This window comes from Aythya fuligula, chromosome 2 (genome assembly GCF_009819795.1).
Source record: "Aythya fuligula isolate bAytFul2 chromosome 2, bAytFul2.pri, whole genome shotgun sequence".
In the NCBI taxonomy this organism is placed as follows: Eukaryota; Metazoa; Chordata; class Aves; order Anseriformes; family Anatidae; genus Aythya; species Aythya fuligula.
This window is the reverse complement of record NC_045560.1, coordinates 109,830,232-109,855,422: the sequence shown is the minus strand read 5'-3', so window position 1 is coordinate 109,855,422 and position 25,191 is coordinate 109,830,232. Positions and strand designations below refer to the sequence as shown.

Here is a 25,191-nt window from a genome sequence, read left to right as displayed (position 1 = left end):
ACTTTACTATTGCAAAACTCTAATACATTCACAGTGAGACACAAAAATATTTTGACACTATACCAGTCTTATCAAACACTTGTTTATTTATTCATATAATGTTCTTGAACTGGGGATGGGGAGAGAGAACCCTATGTTATGTACTAGATATCATAATTATGTTAAGCTATGCTCATTTTTACAATACGTATAACTAAATATAAAGGTGCAAAATTAAAATCACAGGATCACAAGGTGGCTGAGGTGTGAAAGGACTTGTGGAGGTCATCTGGTCCAACCCCTGCTCAAGCAGAGCCACCCAGAGCAGGGTGCCCAGGACCACGTCCAGGCAGCTTTTGAAGATCTCCATGGAGGAGACTGCACAACCTCTTTGGGCAACCTGTGCTAGTGCTCAGTCATGGCCAGGTACAGATCCACATGGATATTTAGGATCTTAAAACATACTTCAACACCTTATTTTCTGCAGGAGGAACCAGGAGACTCCCCTGACAGGTGCTAATGGACAGCATGGCATATGCTGTCGTAGATGAAATGAATCCTGTTCACTGAGAGCCTGACCCCATCTCACAAAATACCATGAAAGTATACGATCAATCTTACTGTGATTTAAAGCAACGTACTTATTTAGACCTTTCTGCATGAACATCATTTAACTCCCTGTACCACAGATCAGGATGACATGAATCCAAACAAATCATTTCACACTTAGACACCAGTAGGGACCACGCTACTTCAGTCAGTGGAGCCCTACCTATTTACAGTAGATTTACCTGTGACCTAAGCAGGTAGCTCATGAGGACTAGTCAGAAGACTCTCCACACGTTCCTAAAAGTCATTTAAAATGATTATGAGAAAATTGTGTTATAGACAGCTCCCATGAATTTCCAAAAGAGTTTGAAGCAAGAAATCCCCTAGAGAACCCGTTCTCTGCCTAGTGTACTACAGCTGAACTGCCTAATCTGTATTTTAAGGCCTGGGTAATCTGTGCGGAAAATGCAAAATCCTCATAACAGATGACAAGCTGAAGAGAACGACGGTTTGTTTATCTGCCCTAGGAAGAGCTGCATATAGATTGCAGTTCCTCTCCCTTGTGTTCTTTTTTTTCACCATAACTTTCCATACACCACTATTCAAATATTTCAAAGAAGCCACTCTGACTTAAATGTCTAGTTTACTGGAAATCTGCTGGCAACATCCTTGTGAGTTGGTTTGAAAAACAAGCAATGTAATCTGCAAATCTTTCAAGCAGCACATTTGTAAACGAGGAAGTTTGCTGACTGCTTTCCCTCTCTCTTAGTAGTGGTCAGCTCTGGCAGCAAAACCCTTTGAAAAACACACAGCCCGCGCTAGAAAAAAGATCAAACACTGACCCGACGGCAGGACCAGCTCACATCAGTCTCACAAGGAAGAAGAAAAAACAAACAGAAAGTGAAGATGACTTTTTGTGGCCCTGGTGAGCTGGGGAGATGAGGAAAAAAGCCAGAGGGCATCACAGCAGATGCACCTGGAAAGGTGATGCTGCCCGGGAGAGGCACGGGGCTGTGCCAGGGGTGAGCACTGAGCAAATGCTACACATCTCCCCGTCCCCCACATGCCGTTTTATTCACTTGAGCTTGTGATGCCACGCAGACTGTGTGGTACGGAAATGTGTGGGTAATGTGCTTTTTCTCTTTGGGAACACAAAGCCTATTAACAGCTTTGGAGTTCAACGCGGAAAAAAAGCATCCCCACCCAGTGTTTTAAATGCCATACGTATTTGCTATGGGATTTTCCTAAAGGGCTGTGCTGGGAGCTATATAAGCAGCAAGGAGTTATGTTTATAGCCCTGTACATCCCTTCTGGATGGGGACAGCTGCAGCTGACCCTCGCTACCCACTCTCCTACTTGCTGTGCTACTCCCTGGAGCTTGCAAGCAAGGGCAGCCAGCACCCACCGATTTAGGTGGCATGACCTGCAAATGAGCAAACTCTCTGCTGGTATTTGGGTGGCTGGCCCCACAGACATGAGCGGCGGCGGCGGCCCTTGCCCTGCTGACACAGCTGCACCGGGCTCACACCCGTCCGTGCCAGCTCCGGCCGAGATTCGGTTACGGAGCAGAAATAATAACAAAAGCAGGAAACAGGTCAGCACTGCCCAAGCTTCACGCCTTCTCCCGGGAACGCCGCTGGTTTCCAAGCTGCAGATGTTTTTAACCCCGTCCTGCAGCGTGCCTGCCCTGCGCTGATGAAGTAAAGCACAGCATGTAAAATAAAAGCAATTCCAAGCAGTGCGGGAGCAGTTGGAGCAATTTGCATTGCTTTGGATGAATGGGCTCGGAAATATGAACTGTGCCGAGTGGCATCCAAAAAATTGTGGATACACTCTCACGATGGATACTGCAGTCCCAGAGCATCTCACACACATTGCAGCATCTTCCTCTGTTCTTTGCTGCTGTCAGCACCGCGCTTCAGCACAGGGCAGGAGAGAGACCCAATCTGACCCCATTCAGCTTTCCTAACTCCAGTGTCCAATTGCCTACGACAATTTTGAGATTACAAATCCATTTTGAATATGGATCTGTAAGCAAAAGGAGAAGAAAATGTCCGCAAAAGAACTCCTTGCTGTGAATTCACCCAAGTAAAGGCTGCAGGACCAGAGAACTGTCCTCAGGGATCAGCCACAGTGGCTGAGATGGTCCTATAACACGTCGCTCCACAAAGCTCCCATAACTTGTGGAATTTGGAGGAGTTTCTTAATTGAATTTCCACTGTATTAAAAGCATCTGAAAGCTATTAAAAAAAAAAAAAAAAAAAAAAAAAAAAAAAAAAAAACATAGGAGTAGAGTATTATGAAAACCCAAACAAACCTCAAAACACACCCACCCTGGAAATGTCTCCCATTCACAGCTTCACTGAGTATTTTCTTTTAACTCACCACAAGTCTTCCCAGAAGAACAACTGAAAAGACATTAGAGATTATTTATTTTTCTTTCTAAAAGAGTGTTTTAGAAACCTCCCAGAAGGGGGAAAAATAAAATAAAGTGATTAAATTATAGTGCCACATCAGCGCAACCAGCAAGCTCCAAATCGAGAGAACTGCAGTGACGTAAGTACTGCTTTGACATAGGCTGCCTTTTAATTTCACTGTCAGCTCTTCTGCTTCCCTTTACAAAGAGACTTCCCCTAAATCTCTCCTAGGCCACCTTGAACTCCTGCTGGACAAATACTTATTCTTGAAGCTCTTATGATTATTCTGAATTTTGATTTATATTTTTTTTTAGGTCATCTGGTTTCAGGCATGTGAAATTTCTTTCTTTGCAATAAATGACGGACTTCACAAGGAGTCCTCTTTCCATTGGAGACATGATTAGAAGCTCAATTGCTATTCAAACCAAGTGCAATAGAAAGGGTTTGTTGTGGTGAACACAGCCCCGTTTCTCTCTAATAAATCACAGAACCGCTCACAGTAACCTCTCGCATAGATGGCTGAGAACAAAATACAGCCCCACAACGCCGCTTTTCCCAAAGCCATCTGCCACGAATACGAGCTGCTCAGGAGCTGGGATGCAAAGCTGCAGCAGAGCCACAGATGTGGCCACTGCTGCAAAGGCAAAACACCGGCTAACTGCCCCCATCCCACGTGGCAGTGAGTGGAGCAGAAACGTGCTGGGCAGAGGGGTTAAAACTTGAGCTCCCTTCTCCGATCCCAGCCCAGAGTCAGGGTCTGCTCAAGCAAGAGGCCAGCTGTGAAGTTTATGGGTTTTTCAGGCTACTCTGACACTGGCAGGCATTTCCTCCTGCTACCAAATTTCCCTGCTGCATCGTCTTGGTGGGCTCAGCACTGAGCCTAGGGCTGAGATCTGCTTTCTACTTTCTGCTGGCCTACTCCAGGCCATGGGCAGAGCAGAAGGACAGGAGTCACCTCTGCTCTGCTCCTGCTGTGGCTAGAGAAGAAACAGCAGAATGTGGGGTTCCCTTTTGGCACCCCAGAGCAGCATCTCTGCAAAGCACCACACCTTGAGCTGTGAATGCCACAGAAATGAAGGGATCTCCCCCAGAGATGGTTTCACGTGCAGATTTGGAACCTGCATGGAGGGTGATCCGTGACAGAGGAAAGACCAGCAGGGATGGAACAAAGAGGGGCTGAATTACAGACCCCTGAAAAATGGTCTGTATTTGGTTCTGTTTGATGACCCAGACAGACGTGTCTGTTCCTCCTCCGTTTCCTCCGCTATTTTGGTTGGTTCAAGTCCTCACACACATTCAAGTCATTATTTTGACACCTTAAAGTGTTCTCCTAATTTTAGCTAACGGTGACCAACTATTTAAAAAATGCACCAGTTTTAGATATTTTAATAGTCAGGAAAGATTTTTCAAATCCTCTGCAATAAGCAGAAGAACCAGATGTTGGTTTGTTTGCTTCTCCTTTCCTTAGAAGTGAGCCATGCTGTATATCCTTTAGTCCACTTAATAAAGAAACTTCCCCTAGCACCAAAATACACATATGGTCATTTTTACACATCTGTGAAAGAGGTTAAACACATAGTACCATTAATCAAGCAGAAACCTGTTTTCCGAAGGAGACAAATAAGTTATGGAGCAATGCTTAGCTGGCCCATTTTAGGAATGCATACATGCAGCATCATTCTTTGGCGTGGCAAGATGATTTCTAAACTCTCAACTGGGGTCTTGGAACAGGGTGAGAAGGAGAACCAACCTCTCAGGTTTTTGGCCTTCCTGACCATGGGAACAGCACGCCCAGAAACACACTCGGAACACGTTTCCAGATGGAACCTACACGACAGCTAAATGTCCGCGGGTCTGGGTTTTGTATATTTGAAGTTGTGCTGCCAGGTAGTCCAACACAATGACCCAAATCCAATCTGGATGTATTCATACGAAACTGAGCACATACATTTAAATATAAACATCCGCGCACACAAACGGTGATATGCAATAACTTCTGGGGAGAAGTGACTTTAGCTGTGCACAGATGCTACATTGAAACTTGACAGTGGGTGTTCAGATTACTCTGGCTTCAGCCTGTGCAAAATGTTAATTAAGGACAAGAGCTCTTCCCCTCCAAACTTGAGTCTTCCAGGCCAGATTTAAAATGAAATCATTAGTTACATGGGGCATTATATGTCGTATTTCCACCCAAAGCAATTAACTTCCAGGGAGAAGGGAGGAAGGAAGAAAAATATCCCTTGGCTCCGTGTATTACTTAAGTTTTTGTAACGAGATTGCTCTTTGTTAAACAATAAAGCAGAAATGTATATAAGAAATCTTCCAGTTACCAGTTGTCCCTATACACACAGATGGTCTGAAATCATGCCTTAGCCTCTTAACAAAATATACAAGGCTAGTGTTTTTTCTGCCTTTGAACATGACCGAGTAGACTCCACTGACCTTAACAAGCCTGGCAAGTGAAAGCTTGCATGCCCATTCCCAGGCTAACTCAGAATATAAAACTTGGTGGAATTTTCCGTGCTCCTGGCCAAGACCCTGGTAACAAGCACGCAGAAATACCCTACGTGAAGAAAATCAATAGGCATTTTCCAAACTTTTAAAACGCCGTGTTTTGAAACATATGTGGTGAAGCCCTGCTGAGCAGATCCTAGTGCCCTCACGTCCTTAAAAGAAAACCTGCCTGCCTTGCCTGTTTGTGGCATCACAGGATGGCTTGCAGAAAAAATCAGTTGCTCCTAGGTTGAGTTAAGCTGGACCTAAACGTCTGGATAAGACTGTTAAAACAAAATCTCCTAATGAGCCCTAGCCAGGCTGAAGAGAAGTGGACCCCTTTGGTCTTGCACTTGAGCTCCCACAAAACCTCCAGGTGCCTCCACTAAGAGCCACTAGCCGCGCCATGGAAAACCCAGGCACGTTTTATTTACGTAAGGCATCCATCTCTCGCTCTGGCCGGGTGGATTTTCCAGATGCATTCCTGACTGAGCTGAAGAGCATCAGCAGGACACGAAGCTCTCTGCTCCCTGTTGCGCAAGGCCTCCCCGTTGGCTCCAGGCACCCAACAAGGCCTCTTCCCGCTCGCGCCTCCCTCCCATCACCCGCTTCCCGGGCCGAAGCGGGACCAGCGGAAATTTGTCGGCTCTCTGCCTGCTCTGCTTAGGTTTACCCATATGCAGAAGATTAATTGAGACTGGTGGATATTGTATTCCAGCTTTCCTTTGGCTGAGCTGTTGCGCTGCAGCAGAGTGGAGTTTGATTTAGTTTTTAACCTCGCGAAGCAGCGTGCTGTTCCTTGTTAATGTCTGCAACAGGCAAAAACAGCCCGAAAAGCTTTTTGAGTCTATTTGCACTATCCATTTTATCTCTCATGGGCTTTGTTCCTGAAGCATTTGTATGCTTTCCCCAGCATTTCTGCATGTAAAACAGAGACCTGGAGATGAGGATCTGTACAGTCACTCAAAATGGCAAGGAATGAGAAGCTCTGGCTCAGCACAGATCTCCCTTCACATAGCCTCTGTCTCTCCTTCCCACTGCCATTTGAAGGCTGGGTGTCTTTAAAGGCTCCCAAGCAGGTGGAATTAATCCCAGCCTATCCCCTAAATTAAGTTTTTGTATGGAAGTCAATCCTCGCACATAAGATTTTCTCCCTGAAATCATCATGGAATTTGCCAAGTACAACAACATGACATATTGCATGGGTGGTGTCACCGATCCCAGGATGCTGGCCAGGCTCAGGGCTGCTGAGTGTGAGGGTGGGAGAGGGCAGAGACCACCAGGTCTGGGTCCAAGAGAAGCTTGGCGTAATATTAGATGGCATTTTATGTCAAAACTCTGTGGCACCTTTGTTCCTAATCTGACAGCTAGGAGCTTGTTGAATCAGGCAGTGCGCGTGTCTAGCGACACGTCTGTCAAGCTGAGTTGTGCCGACTATTCATCTCGGTAGCTGCTAAGTAAAACATCCAGCTCTTTGCTGTTAGCATGCTTGCTGTTCACAAGTTGCTGACAAAGTCATGGCAGCAGGACTGCTTCACACCGACTGCAGCTCTGAGGACGCACTGGGATGCTGAAGAGAGTCTGCCAAGAGCTCAGTGCCCTGCTGGATCAGGTTTGGCATGTCAGTGTTAGACCTCCTGGACATTTTGATGAAAATCCCAAGAAATAAAAGGCGTCTGGGACACAAATGCAGGCAGCACCTGACAGGTAGGGGTTTTATGTTTGAGTGCTGCTAGGTATATCTAACAACATATCCTCCAGGCAAAACTTCATCCCCTGCCATAGTGTACACCAGTGTGCCTCCTCCAAACCTGTGACACCAGCAGTAAGCACAGCACTGCAGCTTCCTGGTGTGGGATGGCTCTGAAGCAGGTACAGAAAAGCCTTGGATCAGTTAGGCAGATCTGAGCACTTGCAGCCTTATAGTTAGCAGCGGGCTGTAAAGAGCAAAGTATGGCGGCTGCTGGCTACAGAGGCAGACTTGTATTCTAAATAAAGCTCAAGGGAAGTTCACCAGGGACATTAGTAATGCTGATGTGTGCTACAGCTACAGGGCAACACTGGGAGAACCCACCAGCAGGCATCTCCAACTATTTTATCTCCCCCTTCCTCCTTATCATGGCTTCTTATCTTAAATTTTCGTTTCTTCCATAGTTTTTCTGTGTTGCTTTTTTCCATGGAAACCGTACTGGGTGCCAAAAATACAATTCTTAGTTTCCTTCCATGACATTAATCTCACAGGTAATTACTTATGAAGCTTAAACAGTCCAAAATGCAGCCTAGGTGTTTTGGCAGCAACCTGATGCAAAGTGCTTCATTATTTGTCCAGCTAGTTTACAGGAAAATAAATACAAAAGCCCCAGGTGTTGCTTACAGTGTAGCCAGCATCTTTCATTCTGTTTGTAAATACAACACTCTGCTCAGCCCACACACCTATTTTATAGCCCTAATGAAAAATAGAAAGCAAAATTTACACATAATGGTGACCATGCCACCTTCCAATGCATCTCTGGGAAAGGCAGAGATTGACTTAGCAGGTATGACTCCAGGCATGCAAAGGCAATATAGGAAGAAACACGTCAAGAATTTTAATTGCACTCGATTGGGAAAAACCCATAACAAAGAAAAACTAGATTGCCTACAGACCAGCACACAGCTGGAATGACTTTGGTCACCCACTCTGCTGCTAAGAGGCCTCTTTAGGGGCTTGGATTAGGAGAAGTGCCTTCAGCCAGGCACAGCAGGACAGGTTGGAGAAGGGCAGCTCCATGCCCATCAACCCCAACAGCTCTTACAGCTCCAGGCTACGTCAGCCTGGGACACACAGCTCTGTCAACATTTTGGATCTCACTATTACTGCCTGACGCTGATGGATTTGTCAGGATGCGCCAACTGCTTTCCGTCTTTACCAGCACAGAAAGATTTGGCAGTTTTGTATTTGCAGTTGGGATATATCAATGACAATCTATTTATCAGCTGTGCCTTCTACATGGTAAGAGACAGAAGCTGCTGACAGAGGAGGGACACAGCCAGAGGTATGCAGGCACCTTGACAACAGCTCCCTGCATACGTTCCTCTTTATTTTTTATTTTTTTATCTAGAGCTCAATTCCCTGCTAACTGCCCCAGTACTCTGGATACATCCTGAAAATGAAAAGAAAAACAAAGAAACTCCTGCACACACAGTGCCTGTGTACTCCTCAGCCCCCAGCATCAGCCCCAGGGCAGCTGGTGATGCTGGGCTCACCTGAGGAGACATTGCAATGGGAACAGAGGCTCCAAATGAAATATTTTTGCCTAAAATGAACAGCCACGCCGACACCACCACACAGTGTGGGTTTAATTACCCCAGGACACATGCAGACAAAATCCTCTCATCTGATACACATGGCCAGATTGCTGACCTGGAAGCGACACGCCAGGCTTTCCTCTGGCTTTCTGAGTAACGGTGACCCCTGACTTTTTATTAAGCCACACAATTGCACGCTGCAGGCAGACACGTGGAAGAATGCCCAGAGAGGTATGTGGCTTGTGGCACCTGAAATCCCTTGCTGGTCGTTTACAAACCATAAAGAGAAGTTGACAAATTCCTAAAGCTTAGATTTTTATTTATTTATTTATTCTTCACGTCAGGGGCTTAAGGTTTGTGTGGATATAGCTCACCACCAGACTGATGCCAGACATTTTTCTGTGCATGTTATTATAGATGTGAACAATGGCCTGGATTTATCCAGGGATAAAGACTAAAATTATTCTGTCTGTGCAGTGTTAATGAATAAATGTTATTTCTGAACTATCACAGAAATCCAAGTCACGAGTTTTAAAAAAAGCTTACCATGATCGTGTTTGAATTGTTATTTATAGACAGGAAAAAAATGTATTAGTTTAAATCATTTTCTGAAAAAGTCTTCTATCTCAAAGTTTTCATTTTTTTTCACTGTAAACTGTTCATAAGGCTTTCATCAGCAGTTAAACTCCTTAAACTCTTTAAAAAACTCCCCAGTTGTATCCTATCAAAGGAATACACACCAAATGATATACAGCTTCTCTCTGTGTAAAATATTATAAATAATATAAAGTGAGAAAATGGTTATTACATGGATCAAGTTCAGCTGTCCCTAAGACAATCATAGGGGGAAAAAAATATATTTTCTAGCTATGTTTTAGAACCTGGTTTTTTTTTTTTTTTTTTTTTTTTTTTTTTTTTTTTTTTTTTTCCAGCCTCGTTTTAGTATAGCAGATTTCATCAATGTGTGGCAAGATGATTTGTCCTTTCTTGGCCCAGGAATCCCTAAGATTTAATTCTCAGAGCTGGAATGACGGTCAGGAGCTTTGTTGTAACTGCATGGAATGGACACCACCACTCAGTCATCGCTTGCATCCCCCATGGAAGGTGAAGGGTCCTGACACGTTGTCCTGAGCACAGGTGACGAGATGGGCCCTAATATTTAGGACAGGCTTATGGCCTCCAATTCAGGCTTTGTTTTTTGAGGGCAAAGGCTAATTATCTCACTTGAACTGTTTAGTCTTCTGCTTATCTGCAGCTTACTGGCCCTATCTTTTTTTTCCTTGGGAGGTTTCTCATCATCATCAGGACTTTCAGTTCATTTCTTGAACGTCTGTTTTCTGGAACATGAAAACTGGGCTTGCACCAGATCAAAGGCCATTCCCTTTGGTTTTGTTTATTTCATATTGTGGTACAGCTCCAAACTACTCAATGTACATTTGATGAATAACTTCACATTGAAATTCATACAGTAATTACTCTAAGTGTAGGATTTAAGTTCTAAAACATTAACATAAAGGAACAAAATTCACTGTTGTCTATATGTCTTTTATCTGGGAATGCTGGAAGTTGGGAAGATCAGACCTGCCACCTCAAAGTCCATTAGTTCCCTTTAATTCCGTTGCCTGCAACTAAGATCAGAGCTAGAATCTCGGAGGAGAGAGTCAAAACCCGAACATAAAGAGATTTCATCCTGATACCTACCATCTAGAAAATGAGCTCTCAAGCCTGAGCATCCCAAAAATGTGTAATTCGGAAGAGCAAGTTTTGACCTCTCTTCATTCATTCCTTCCCAAAGAGGGGGTAGAGCGTGTAAAACTCTGATTGAAGGAAAGGTTAACATTGGTGGCAATCTGGCAGTCCAGTAGAGGTTTGCCAGTGGAGAGGCACAGCTGGTTATCTGGAGCAGATAACTTCAAAGCAGCCTCAGCAGTGACTGATGATGAAGTAACAGTGATAAGAAACATGCTTCATAGTTTTCTCAGTGCAGCAACCCGAAGCCATGGGCAGCCGAGCCACCAGCCAGCGCTCTTCTGGCAGCATCCCTGCACATCTGGAGCATCCATTGAGAAGAAGCAAACAGCCTCAGTCAGCTGGAAAGAGCGTTTTCCTCCACCTCCCTGACCCCCTGCAGTGAATTTGTCCTGTACTCAAAAGCGAAAAAATGCTGGTGTGTATTTTCCTAGGATCTCGAGGCTGTCTACACGTGTGCTGATTGTTATTTAATGTGTTACTGTGTTGTGCTTAGTGTGTTTGGATTAATATAACCAGTTAGAGTTCAGTGGACTAAAGAGTTGCATGATAAATTCTCTCAAATCAGCTTATCTGAGGAGGAGGGACAGAAAGGTTCAGAGAAAGGGGAAGCGGTGCGTGCTGGCAGGATGGTGAGTATTCACTCTGCTTTTCAAAAGCTTCTTCCCTAAAATGAGTATTGCTTGAGAGTGCTTCCTGCCCTTCACAGATCTCTTCCTTCCTTGAACCAAACTACAGGCTCCAGCAACAAGGCAGCTAATAATAACTCCTCAGCTGAACTCGAGGAAAGCAGTTTGGTCAAGGCTTTGCGTGCCAGATGCTGACCAACACATGTTCCCAGCTGCCAGCAGTGACTCACCACAAGCCATGTTCTTTATGAACAAGTTGTGCTTTAGCCATCTCCCTCTCGGAACACATTTTGCTTCAGACAAAGCCTCCCTCTTACAAAAGATGGAGTCAAAGGCACCTGAGTCACAGTCTTCCTACCCTGTCTTGTGCTAACAGGGTGGACAGGGACTCCTCTGGTCACAATATATTCGTATAACTGCTATGTGATGGCTCCTGAAACAAAATAGCTACGGCTGTTAGCTCACTCCAGTGGCTATATACGACAAGTGCTGAGATTTCTACAGCACCACCCAGCAGACAGGACAGGCCTCCTTTCAAAATGACCTTCTGTCAAAGGCTTGCATAACAAAGCGTGGTTCTTGCCTTGGGCTTCTCCAAACATAGAATCATAGAATCATGGGAGTGGGAAAAGATCTTCAAGATCAAGTCCAAGTGTCAACCTGACCCACCAAGTTCCATCACCAAGCCACATCCCTTAGTGCGATATGTAAAACCTCTCAATGGTATGAAAGGCATATTTCATCCTTCCTCTTCCCCAGCATTAGTAATAGTGTGTTTCTCCTTTATCCTTCTCCTTTTATCCTTAATAATATCTTTAATTACCTGAATGCTCCCAATATTACCTGGTATTACAAATGAGGACACAGGGCCAAGAAGGAACACAAGCTGGGACAGCAGGCATAACACTTCCTACTGGTCTTAAACTACTTGGCTGTATTTCAGGCCCAATAGCAACCTGTGGTGCTCCACATGAAATGCCTTTCTGATGGTTAGCATATTTCAGGTTTCCAAAAGATGTGCACGTCACCTTCCTGAATGGAGGAGCCAACACTGCTGAGGGCATATGGCTCCTGTTCCCCCCAGATGTAGCCTGGAGGGTAGCTGGAGATGCAGCAGTCACTGTAGAAATGGGAATGCATCAAATCAGGATTTCTAAGGGAGGGAAAATAACCCTGTAGGTGGGCTGTGCCCTGTGGGTACCTCCACAAATGCTGGCATTCTCCTCCTGCCCTCTGCCCTAGGAAGAGCAACAGCACTCCTGGACAAGTGCAGATAAATCTGACCTACCTCTTGTGGGCAGCACTATGTTACCCAGGGCAAAAGAAAAAGAAAGGGAGGAAAGCAAGTCAAGACCCAGAAACCCCATCAGGTCACAACAACTATTACTCTTACTGTGAGGATAGTGGGACACACACTCCTTGCTGAAACCTCTCGCAGTTCACTGCAAGAGCATGCTGACACGGGGCTGTTAGTTAGTGGGCAACACAGAGGGAAGCTGTTTTTATAGGTGCTAATGAACCCTAATATTTCTTATTCTCCTCAGCTGGAGGTGACAGAAATGAACAGATAAATTCTTTTTCCCATTTCTCAAGATTTTTTTTTTGCTGTTCCGGGGGCCTAATCCAGAAAAAAAAAAAAAAAAAAAAAAAAAAAAAAGGCAAGAAACAAACTATGTGCAGCCGTATGGCAGGACTTTCCAAGCCACAGATGCTGGCTCTGTGGTTGGCTGACCTATCCAAAATAAAGCTCAACAGCAGGGAGTGGTGGAGTAGTTCAGGGGGTAGAAGAGGTCATGCGAATGTGATCCCCACCTCCCAGCCACTGCAACTCCTTATGCCACAAGTGTGTCTCCCCCTGCTCCTCTTGGGCTGGAGGGAATTGTTGACATTTTTTCTTTTTTCTTTTTAAATTCAGCCTGCTTTTCCTATCTGTTTGCCAAATGGGGTTGCTGAAAGTGACTCCTGCTCCAGTCTCGAAGGATGCTGATCCCTGTTCAGAGACACATGGCCCTGCTTTCTTCCCACAACAAGGCCATTTTCAATGAACAAGCATTGGGAAAAAAAAAATATTGATCAACATTGCTTTAAGATTTTATCTATATGGAATTTTTTAGCTTAAAGTGTAGTGTATAAAACATTATTCTGCAGCGTATTAAGTCCAACCTTTGGGTTCATTCAAAGGTTAATACAGGCAAAAAAGTTCCCTTACATCAACAGAGGCACAACAAAGAACATGCTCAATCCCTGAACACCACATGGGAGAGTTTAACCAGGTTTTGGTTAAATCAAACACACCCAGATCATCATATCCCCCAGATCAGGGGCAGATAGAGCTGTGGTAAGGGATTCTTGTTACCAGGACTGTATTTTGATATCAGAATGCATTTATACTGTATGCTTTTGCTTCCTTTTTTTTTTTGAGATCAGCTGTCACGAATAGTACTGGAATAGTTCCTGGCTCAGCTGTCATGATGACTTTGGAGAGCATGCAGAAGGTCCCATACAACTGCTCTGGAGATACCTACAGACCATGCTGTGCATCGGTCTGGGGCCTAAGGAAGGCACAGATGATGTTTCAGAGGCTCAGACTCTTTTTTTACAGCCAGCACACTTCTCTGTTGAAGTGTGAACATGCTTTTCATAACACTACTTCATGCAATGATCCAGTAATTAATTGGTTTGTTTCTCATCACACCTGCTGCTAGGCAGACATCAGATTGAATGGGCATTGATGATGGGCCTGTACCTCTATGTTTTCATGCTGACACTAAGGGAGATTTTAATAGCAGTTGCTTCACTTAACATAAGCACTCAGCAATGGTGAGCTGAAAGATCTGCTGTCACTTACCAAACCTCTTGTAGCCAAAGGACTGCACCTCCTCCTCTTCTGCAAAATCGTCTGGAGAAAGAAAGAAATATACAGCACCAGGTTACTACTACGACTGGAAAAAGATGGGAAGGGTTTGTTACAGGTGCACTAGCTTTGCCCAAAGAGGCAAGATCCCCTAAATGGCGGGACACAGAGCTGACAAACTCAAACAGATGACAAATATAAAAACTGTTTCAGCCTTTTTGTTCTCATCTTCACCAGCTACCAAGCTGTAAAATGCTAATAATCACAAATGTATTTTGTCGGAAGCTCGATTTCTCTTCGCTTCCTTCCAGCAGCAATTACACAAAGGAAAAAGCTGGCATCAGCAGAAAAAATACACTCACAACTTTTTTTTTTTTTTTTTTTTTTTTTTTAATAAAAAGGATGTTTGTGTTTGTGCATTCAACCTCCTTCTACTAACCTGACCCTTCCTTCTGCTGAGGCAGAGGGAAGTGAGAGCTCTGCCTGCTCCCTGAACCAGGTTCTACCCAAGCCCAGGTTGCCCTCAGATTCCTGATTTCTAGGGGGAAGAAGAAGAGAACATTCCCCTTCCTGCATGCACCTATTCATGTAGTGGGGAAGCCTCCAGGGCCCTCTTAAATCAACACCTAGGGCACTGCTTCTCAAGGGGTGCCAGCCTGCCTCGATGCTGCGGAAAATGCCAAGGGCTGACAGCAAGCCCTGCCCTCCAAAATCCGTCTGCACCCATGCTTTCACTTGCATTGCAGCCTTGGAAGGATAGGTGAAGAAAATATACGGTCCTCATCCAGGCTCAGCAAAATCTAAATTTTTGGGTGTATGACCAGGAACAAATCTGACCCACGCCTCCCTCTGACATGTTGCAGTCCAAGAAAGATGTTGCATCATTTCACACAACGTCACCCTTTGCTCAGACAGCACTTTTGACAAAACAGCTCAAAACTTGTGTTCTTCACCAGAAATTACACATTTCACTCGCTGTCAGAGGTGCTCTTGTCTGTCTTCAGCTGGACCCTCATTTCAGATGTACATTTAAGAAATGCAAGAACCAGTGGAAGCTCCTTAGGATCAAAATGAGGGTCAAAATCCTCATTTTGATCAGGATTGGTTTTGAAAAAAACCCAACACCTCACAATCATACCAAACCTTATCTGAAGACACAGTCACCTGAAAAAACATGACAAATCCTGACAAACCAAGCAACTATTAACAGCCAACAAGCAAGCCTCTCATCCCCACAGTGAATTACTCAGTAAAAATCTTCCCTTCTTGCACAAAAGATAAAAGCTGCACAAAAAAAGATAACAGCACCAGAGCCCTCAGCTTTCTGCCTTCCCTTGCTAACACAATCACCTCCCGTTTCTCTGGAGGGCAACGTGGTTTATCTAATCCACATCTGACTTATGCAGCCAGGCTGTGCTTAGATCCTGTGGCTTCACCCCACACCACAGCTCCAAGATTTTCCTCCTGGGCTATCATCAAGTGCCTCCACCCCAAGCGCCTATGACTTCTGATTTTAAAGACAGTATCAGAGATCAGAGTGGAAGAAATACATGAATTGTGAGCAACTGTGGCTGGTATTAAAAACCAAAAAATTTTGCTTTTTACATCAGTGCTGCCCATACAGTTGCATGGGCAACTTACAGTTGCAACTGCTGTAAGAGTTTTGTTTGACATAGCAAAAGTGGTTAAGTTTGAAATAATTTACTTGATTTTAAATTAACCCTTCTTGGTTCCAAAGAGGATTGGAATGAATGCAACATTTTGCGACATAGATTTAGATTTATACACAGGCAAGGAATATCTCCCTGGGTGAAAAATCTGAAGGGCAGACTCCTCTTTGAAGCAGTTAATGAAGCAGTATCTGTTTTCATGTCCCAGGTAGAAGAATTTACTCCTTGGTGCTGGAAAGACCAGCCATAGTTTAGGTATAGGCTGCTCTACAGAGTTGCAAGCTGAAAGAGAGAGAATCTAGACCAGGAAAGTACAAGAAAAAAGAAAAGCTGGTTAAAATGCAATTTCTTATTCCACTGACTTCTGCTAAGCTCTGGCAGAATGAAGCCCATTAAAAAAAGTGAACTTTGGGCGAAACTGAAATGCATGTAAACAGCCAACTGTATTTAACCGCACAGGAGAAGGACCACTGGAGACCTCCTGTTCCCTCAGGTTTACAAGAGTCTCCTTGGAGGCCTACAACAGATTGTCACCTGGAGTTTACAGCAAACTGCTGGAAATAAGTGGCTATCTACCTGTAGCTGAGCAGGAGTACCTCAAATATTGTAGGTAGTCAGCACAAAGCAAGAGCTCTGATCCCCTCTAAAAAAGGCTTTGAGATATTTTGGCAATATCCACGCTACACCGAGTACAAATGCCAAATACTGCTTGCCTTCCAGTTATAAATTATTACTGCAACACCTCTAATACAGTTGTAGAGTTAAATAAGTTACAGTACAATGCTTCAAGGGAGTGGAAATTATAAGAAGGCAGTTCAACTGGGGATTAACACAGCGAACAGAGGGAATTCATTTAATCTAAAACAAATTGGACTCTCATTTGATTAATTTGCTAGAGGCGAAGCAAAAATCTGTTGACTAGAACTGTGTAATTTCTGGTTCTTGTTCTTAAATCTTAAATAAATTAATCACGGGCCACTTCTGAGTCAGCGCTGAGGTCAAGTAAGAGAGAGCTGGCCTGGAGCCAAAAAGGATGCTAAATCGGCCCTGGGACTACCCAGGTCCTATAACCACTGCACTGCTCACTCCTTCTGGAGCAGCACAGGACCTGAGGAGTCTTTGGTGCAGTGTGATTTTAGGGAAAATGTTTTCATTTTATCCCTTTCCTTTAATGGGTGCCTTTTTGGCATATGGGAGGTGTTTTGCAAAGCTGCTAATGTACATGTCCAGCTGTCACCTTCTAACAGCACACCCTGCTCAGCCATTTCAAGATAATTAACTTATAGAATCATAGAATCATAGAATAATTAAGGTTGGAAAGGACCTCCAAGATCATCTGGTCCAACCATCCCCCTACCACCAATATCACCCACTAAACCATGTCCCTAAATATCACATCCAGCCTTTCCTTAAACACCCCCTCCATGGATGGTAACTCCACCACCTCCCTGGGCTACCCTTTCCAATGCCTGACCACTCTTTCTGAGAAGAAATGTCTCCTCATTTCCATCCTGAACCTCCCCTGGTGCAACTTGAGGCCATTCCTTCTTGTCCTATCACTAGTTATCTGCAAGAAGAGGCTGACCCCCAGCTCCCCACACCTTCCTTTCAGGTACTTTTAGAGAGCAACAAGGTCTCCCTGAGCCTCCTCTTCTTCAGACTAAACAACCCCAGTTCCCTCAAATGCTCCTCATCGGACTTCCAGGCCCTTCACCAGCTTCATAGCCCTTCTCTGGACATCTTCAAGGTGCCTCGAAGGGCCTCAACGTCCTTCTTGTAGTGAGGTGCCCAAAGCTAAACACAGTATTTGAGGCGCAGCCTCACCAGAGCAGAGTACAGGGGGATGATCACCTCCCTGGTCCTACTGGCTACACTATTCCTGATAGAAGCCAGGATGCCGTTGGCCTTCTTGGCTACCTGGGCACACTGCTGGTTCATTTTCAGGCGAGCATCGACCAGCACCCCCAGATCCTTTTCCTCTACACAGCTTTCCAGCCACTCTGCCCCAGATCCTGTAGTGTTTCTCTGCCCCAAAACCTGTAGTGCTACATGGGGTTGTTGTGGTCAAAGTGCAGGAACCAGCACTTAGCCATGTTGAACTTCAGTGGACCTCAGAACTATAGAGATGCTGGGTCGTGTGCTGGCTACAGACATATAGTATTCATCTATTCCTACAACTTTTCTGTGTGGTAAACACGGGTTTAAAAAGGAACCTTTGTTTCAAGTCTTTAATTAAGGAAAGGCACAAATGTTCCACGCTAAATTTCAAAATCCATGGAAATATATTTCAGGAGAGAAGAAGGCATCCAGGCTGAAAATCGTTGAGCCAAGTTTCACCTCAGATTTTAGAAGCTAATTTATAACCCCCTGAAAACTGGATTTACAGCGCATTACAACTTACCCCTAAGTACCATGCTGGGAACTCGGGACTGTGAGACTAATTTGCAGCAACAATGACATCCAGTATAAGAGTTTCCTTTAAAATAAATCTCTCTATAATGTGTGTTCTCAAAGAGCTTTAATCGTTAAGGGTGCTGCATTTCCCACCAGCTTAATGGGAGCTGTATAGCTATATACCAGTGCAACTCTGTAAAATTCGTAATATTATCAAGAAGACTTCCTTTCCTTTCCTTTCCTTTCCTTTCCTTTCCTTTCCTTTCCTTTCCTTTCCTTTCCTTTCCTTTCCTTTCCTTTCCTTTCCTTTCCTTTCCTTTCCTTTCCTTTCCTTTCCTTTCCTTTCCTTTCCTTTCCTTTCCTTTCCTTTCCTTTCCTTTCCTTTCCTTTCCTTTCCTTTCCTTTCCTTTCCTTTCCTTTCCTTTCCCCTCCTTTCCTTTCCCCTCCTTTCCTTTCCTCTCCTTTCCTTTCCTCTCCTTTCCTTTCCTCTCCTTTCCTTTCCTCTCCTTTCCTTTCCTCTCCTTTCCCTCTCCTTTCCCTCTCCTCTCCTCTCCTCTCCTCTCCTCTCCTCTCCTCTCCTCTCCTCTCCTCTCCTCTCCTCTCCTCTCCTCTCCTCTCCTCTCCTCTCCTCTCCTCTCCTCTCCTCTCCTCTCCTCTCCTCTCCTCTCCTCTCCTCTCCTCTCCTCTCCTTCCATTTGGAAAGACACCATGCCCAGTAGTTGAAAATTATGATATTCCTCTCTTTATCCCATAAACCAGCATCAATGCAGAACGCTGCTCAAAAAGGGTGCGTGCAAAAAGGGTGGCCGGAGAGACTTTCTGGAGCATCCTAAAGCTGTTTCTGCTCACCTTCTCCATCTCAGCCCTCTCACTAGGCTTGTCCACTTGTGAGGTTTCTGTAATATTAACATGTGTTCAGACAGAAGAGCACAGTGAGCACCAATATCTTTCTCATATCACATTTCAAAAGCTTTTTGAGCAGTGACCAGATTTATATGCATTTCTGGTCACTATTAATGGAGCCTACATTCAAAGTGCTGACCTAGAGGTGAAACTGAGCCAGCAGAAGCACGGCAAACAGCTGCAGCCTTCAGATGTTGATGACTTCATCAGCCTAATTGGTTTGCACTGGTTTTCATAGCTTTTACTCTGGACAGTCTCCTACTTTTGCTAACGGGATGTAACCTCTCTGTCTTCACAGATGCTTCACTTCACTTGTCTTCTTCTTATGATTTTCTCCATTCCCTTTTCCTTACGGATGCTTTTCATATTCAAATCTTTCCCTCTTTGCTTCCATTTTGACAAGCTTTCCCTCATAAAAACCCAACCCATGTTGAAAACCCTTCCCTACTGATGCAGTCCCAAGCCAACACGTTGCCATGGCTGGCTCTGAGCTCAGCACCAATGTTTTCCATCCAGTCCTTTGCCTCCTCTCTGGGAGAGCTCCTTGGGACGGGGGTTATATATATTCGGCATCTGCAGAGCAGCCGGCTCCAGTAGGTCTTTGGAGAAGCTAAGGCAGAGGTTCAGCTGAGGCAGCCCTGGAAGAAAGCCCACCTCCACGCATCCCCAAGCATCCTTTTGGATGTCGCTTCAGCCTGGATCCTGGCAAGGAGACTGAGGCTTTTCCCAACCCCTGTCCTTCAGATCTGGGAACTGGTCCGCTGTTCATACCACAATAAAGCAAGAGGCGAGGTTGCAGATCATAGACCTTCCCTTGAGATTTACAGTCCAAGACTAAGATTGTATCCCCCATCACCAAACACATGCATAAACAAAACAAACAAACAAAAAACAGTCATGGCAAATGGGAGCATTTCAGTGTTATGGTCTTGGTATACACCCCAAATCCTAAGGTCAAAAAATGTGAGAGCTCACAATAAGAATGAAAAAAAAAAAAAGGAAAAAAGAGAAGATTAAGAGATTCAGGTATAAGAATGATGGCTCTAGTTTTGCTTTTTAGGCACAAAATGAAGAGAATAATTAGTGTTTTTTTTTTTTTCCTGAACAAAACTTGTTAGCCTATGAATGCTGCAGAGCAATGCTGCACGGCTGGGGCCAGGACCAGCTGCACGGTGCAGAGGGCTGACCTTAGAAGTTAAAGGTTTAAATCATATCATATTTCAGTGTAATGATTTAAGGGCAAACAGATCTGTTCTCATTAGTGCGCTGAAAACTCTTGCCTCCCTGTCTGCATGTTGGAGGAGGCAATTAACAAGAGCATTAAAACAGCATACGCATTCCTGAACAACATACTTCTATATTGCCTCCCATAAGTCATCCACTTTGTTTCCTAGCGACGTCCCAGTCTTCACCTCAAATTTATGCACCAAAAGGGATTGCAATTTTAGGTGGAAGCAGTCAAACTCCAAAGACAATTCATCTTACGCTGATCCCTCTCTCACACAGACCACACTCAGATTATTAGGAGGATCATGTTCACTTTCAGTGCCTGCTAAAAAGCGCCTTTATTTTGCTTTCCGTCGGGGAAATCTCTGTTTTGACATGAGAGAACCTCAGGATAAGGAGTGTTTTGTGAATCTGAAGATAACTGGGCACACATCCTTTGTAGTGCTGAATCGCCTTCATCCTTGACATTTCTTCCAGCTCCCTTTCTTTCTTTGACTTTGTTTTTGCTCTGCAAGCCCTGTATCTCTGTGCAAGACTGTTTCCCTCCCTACCTGCTAGCCAAGCCAGCAAAGGTGTTTGAACGTATGAGCACAATGGCCTTTGGCTATGGATGTAAACCAAGCGTAAAGCCGCTGTGACAAAAAGGGCTCTATTCAGCTCTCAGCTGTAGCAAAACCATCCTAGAATAAATTCCTCTTCTCCAAAGCAGCAGAAGAAAGAGCCACGAGAGATTTAAACAACTGCCTTCTTCACTCAGATCGACTCCCCAGTGCTATTCCTGGTCCTACGTGTCTGGGAAAAGTAGAGTATTGAAAGCTAAGATGCACAGTTACAACTTCTTACCAAAAATAACCCCATACTAAATAGCTTATATGCTAATTCTGCTTAAGAGCCATTACTGTTGTACAGTCATATTTCTACTTGTGCAGTAACAGATTTCCCTTGCATTTTCACAGCTTCTAAAACTCTGCTTTCTTTCATCTGTGTGGCTAAGGAGAATATCCTTTGACACGTGCGTGCCTGATCATCTTTCTCACACACACATTTAAAATCCTCTATTGCTACCAGCCAATTCAGGATACACTGGCTGTATAGTAGCATTGCTCGGGATTTGTTCTGCGTTGTATCACACATTTATTATAACTGCTCATGCCTTTGAACTTCTGTAGTAGGGTCCTGTGACATGTCCAACACACACCACTCAGAGCTTTTGCATATGTTTCATGTTTATGTCACTATATTCATATAAACTCTGTTATAACTGGAGTAAGTAGAGGTTACTGGATCACTCCACTTCTAATCCTTGTTTTTCAGATGCCTTCTGGCTTCTGCAAAATGTTCTGGACTGGATTTTTTTGAAATTTGCAGTTTGCTGTTTCTATCCAGGGAAGACCTATTTGCAGACAAACATTCATTTGATTTCATACACAAGAAGATTAGAGAGGGAGAGAGACACATTTCTCCAGCATTTGAAAATTTAGCTTTATTCTTTAAAATAGCAGTGGCATCAAAACGGTTCAGAAGACAAAATCTGTCAAGAAGACAGACATCATCCAAAGGCATTATTTACTTTAAGAATTTTCAAGGCAGTCAAGAGAGAACAGGAGAATTTTGAGTGCACGTTCAAGTGTCGAAAGCGGAGGTTCCACCTGCAGATTACATCCAGGCTCTGGGTTAAGAGACATAAGCGGTGGTTTTAGCACTCTGGGCTGATCTCTTAGGAAGAGGTCAGAGGAGGATCAGTGGAAAGAAGCAGCTGGGCTGCCTTAGCCACGAACCGCGGAGCACTGCTGCCACCCCGGAGCAAGAGCCCCAAAGGACCACCTTAACTGTGTCATCAGTAGTCTGTCATTGCCCAAACAAAACCCACATTTCAAATGGCAAAACCACAGCAGCCACGCCTGCACTGACTGCAGATCTGGTTTACAATACAAATTACAAAATACATAATGGATATATAGAAAGAACAACACGTATCCCTGCCTTAAATTGGGCCCAATGTTTTTGAACGTGCAGTGCTATTTGACTCCGAGGAAGCTGTTTTCATTTATTTCCTAGGCGACAAATACCGCTTCGCACCCCAATACATAACTAAAACTTTGAAGAAAACTTATCACTTGGTAAAGATACATCTGACCCTAAAGCAGTCGAGTCCCTTTATAAAGTAGATGAATTATTATTAAAATGTATCACAAAGTTTGTGAGCTCAGTGTAGTTTGCTGGAAATAAAACTGCAAGAGTATTAAGCATAAACCTCAATTTATTTTACTGATTTAAAACATAACACTTTACAAATCCCAGCAATGGAAAATATAATTTATTCCTTACAGATATTTAGTGATGTAATTATTTAGATATTCCTCTGTTCTCCAGAGAGGGTAGATACAGAGACAGCTGCAATCAACAGATCATCTTGTTACTGAGAAAAATGTGTAGCTACACTGACTTCTAAGGTCCTACAATTATCACCAGCATTGAGTTCAAAGAGAAAATGTGAAAACCAAATATGCACCCAGAAAAGGAAAACACAGAGTCAAAATTTGCTGTGGCTCTATAGCTTCCATAAGACCGGCAATAGCATTTGACCTGATGACTTGTCTGAAGGCTTACACTTCTCTTGTTATTAGCTCAGTCACCTTCTTTTTTGCATGTTTTATTACTGATTTTTGTAATTCTGTGAGGGAGGAAGAATAAGACAGCTGTGGTCACTTTCGGGGAAGCTGACTGGCAATGGCTAGCAGGCAGAATGAAGCATCTCCCTCTCGCTAGGGCGCGGGCATCAGCACGTGCTCGCAGCAGGGGTGACATCGCCCCTCCAAACGCCACTTCACTTTGCAAAGAGCACCGGAGGCATAGCAGAAGGAGACAGAAGTTGTAATTTGCCAGACCACGTCCTACACCCACTTACAACTACAACAAAACGCTCGCTAGTTTCAGTGGATTCAAACCCTGGTCCCAGGTGCCATGCATCACAGCACATGGCTACCCAAAAACATTATTGCTGTCCTCTGCCCTTTGCCTTCCCCCACACAACCAGCAGGGTCTCAGCCCCAGCAAAAACAGAAAGTAAGGCTTTCAGTGATAACACCCGTGGTCTTATATCCCTGGATTCCCATTGTTTTGGCTTGTTCCTGCCACTACAGTTATGCTGATAATGACAAGCTGATGACAAAACTTTTGGCACGAGTACCCCTATAAAGAACATTATAAATACATTATTTTTAATGTCTTGCGGAGAGATCACATCACAGGGCAAGAAGTAACTTAAAGGGGGTTGGGGGGGCTTGCAAAACTAAAACCCCCCAAAACAGCTCCCCCCCCCAAAAAAAAAAATAAATAAAATAAAATAAAATAAAGGCTTCTCCTCCCTTCGGGCAGCTACTCTGGCATGTGAATAAATAATCACATCATTTGGTGTCCCGGGCTCTGGAAACTCAGTGTAACTATCATGATGTTTACTGCCCTCCTGGCATCTGGAAGCAACCCCTGCAATCCAAGCACAGGCACACTGGTGCCCAAAAGCAATTTTCTTGTGTGTGTGTTTTTTCCCTTCCACCCTTCCAGTTTATTTTTGTCTCCGAAGCAAAACGAGACCCAACCCTCCCAAACTTCCCAGCACTTCCTAAACTTTCCGTAACGTCCTTTGATGTTCTCATCGTAGCTATCGCCTGGTGTGCAAGGGCTCTCTGCCTTTTGTCGTAGGGCTATCAATTTTCATAAAAAGAAGGCTTCCTTGCAACTCCCCGATATATCCTGACTAGGCTACGATGTAGCAATTTGCCGTGTTTGTTACCAGCTACACCTCAGTCACAACTTTTTAGGATGGGGTCAGCCGGCAGCAGCGGCACGCTTCACCCATTTAAATGGAGAAGGGGAGGGGGGGAAGAGGATGAAGGAAATAGGAAAAGAGACGAAGTTTCAGCTTTAGCAGATGCAAAGCGAAGCCCAAATATTTTCCAGTCGGTGGACGTCGAGGAGAAATATGCCAAATGCATTTCACAAGCCAGCTCAAGCCTCCGCTGGCACCTAATCACTGCCAGATGTTCAGCAGCGACACCGCGAACATCGCGCAACGCCGGCAAGAAGAAGTTATAATAATAATAATAAAAAGAAATGAATAATAATAGATGGAAATAAAGAAATACAAGAGGGAGAAACGAAACTCCTGGCGGGTGGGGAAAGGGGGGAATAAAAGCAGGGCGGCGAGGGGACACCGCGACGCCGCGCTCCGGGGGCTGCCCGGTGCCGGTGCCCGGTGCCCGCTGCCGGGTGCTGGGTTCCCGGTGCTGGGTTCCCGGTGTGGTGTGGGCGGCGGAGCGCTCCCCCCGCTGCTTTCCCTACCTTTACCTTTCATCTTGGCGCCGGGGCGGCTCGCATAGGACGGACGGGGCGCGGCGGGGGGTGGCTGCCTACAGCCGGGCCATGCCGGGGGCCGGGCGGCGCCGTGCCGCTGCTCATACACGCCCGGCCGCTGCCGCTGCCGCTGCCGCTGCCCCTGCCGCCCGCCGTGGCTCCTCGGCCGCCGGCGGCACCGCGATCTCGCCGCCAGCCCCGAGCGGCCCGGCCCGGCCCCGCCGAGCCGCGGCCCGGCCCCGCCTCCCGCCCTCCGCCCCGGGGAGAAGGGGCCGCGGCCGGGGCCGTGCAGAGCCCGAGGCGGGGCTGTGCTGGGCTTTGGGGGGGCTTGCTGCCCTCCCGACGGTCATTCTGGTGTCACCTGGTGTCACACGTCCCTCCCCGCACGGAGGTGTCTCCCCTCTCCAGGGGGGACCTTTGGGTGAAACCCCAGCGCCCATCGCTTGGGAAGGGGCTGCGGGGCGTGCTGAGCTCCTGCTGGCTCCTGCTGAGCTCCATGGGGTCGTGTGCGGGGTGCGGACTGAAGGTTGGGTGTGAATGCTTGTGGGGTTGGGTATAGACAGGCCAGGCGGCTTTTATTTCTCCAGTTGTGGATGCTGCCAGGAATAGCGGATCATCTACCAACTCCTGTTTGCATGGGAGGCGCACTGATTTTCGGCAAACTTACTCTTTTTTTGATTTTTGAA

General features: G+C 45.2%; 1 protein-coding gene across 2 annotated transcripts in view; it reads right to left on the bottom strand.

Moving 5' to 3' along the window:
- Nucleotides 1–24,638, bottom strand: part of COLEC12 (collectin subfamily member 12) — a 93,503-nt gene extending 68,865 nt beyond the window's left edge. The window contains exons 1-2 of one of the 2 annotated variants that reach the window (XM_032180701.1): nt 24,494–24,638; nt 13,953–14,003 (exon numbers count right to left, since the gene is read on the bottom strand). In XM_032180701.1, coding sequence (XP_032036592.1) covers nt 13,953–14,003; nt 24,494–24,506 — 64 coding nt within the window. In that variant the 5' untranslated portion in view covers nt 24,507–24,638. The remainder of the gene's footprint in view (nt 1–13,952; nt 14,004–24,493) is intronic. The other variant, XM_032180702.1, reaches the window with a different exon arrangement.
- Between the last annotated feature and the right edge of the window lie 553 nt (nt 24,639–25,191).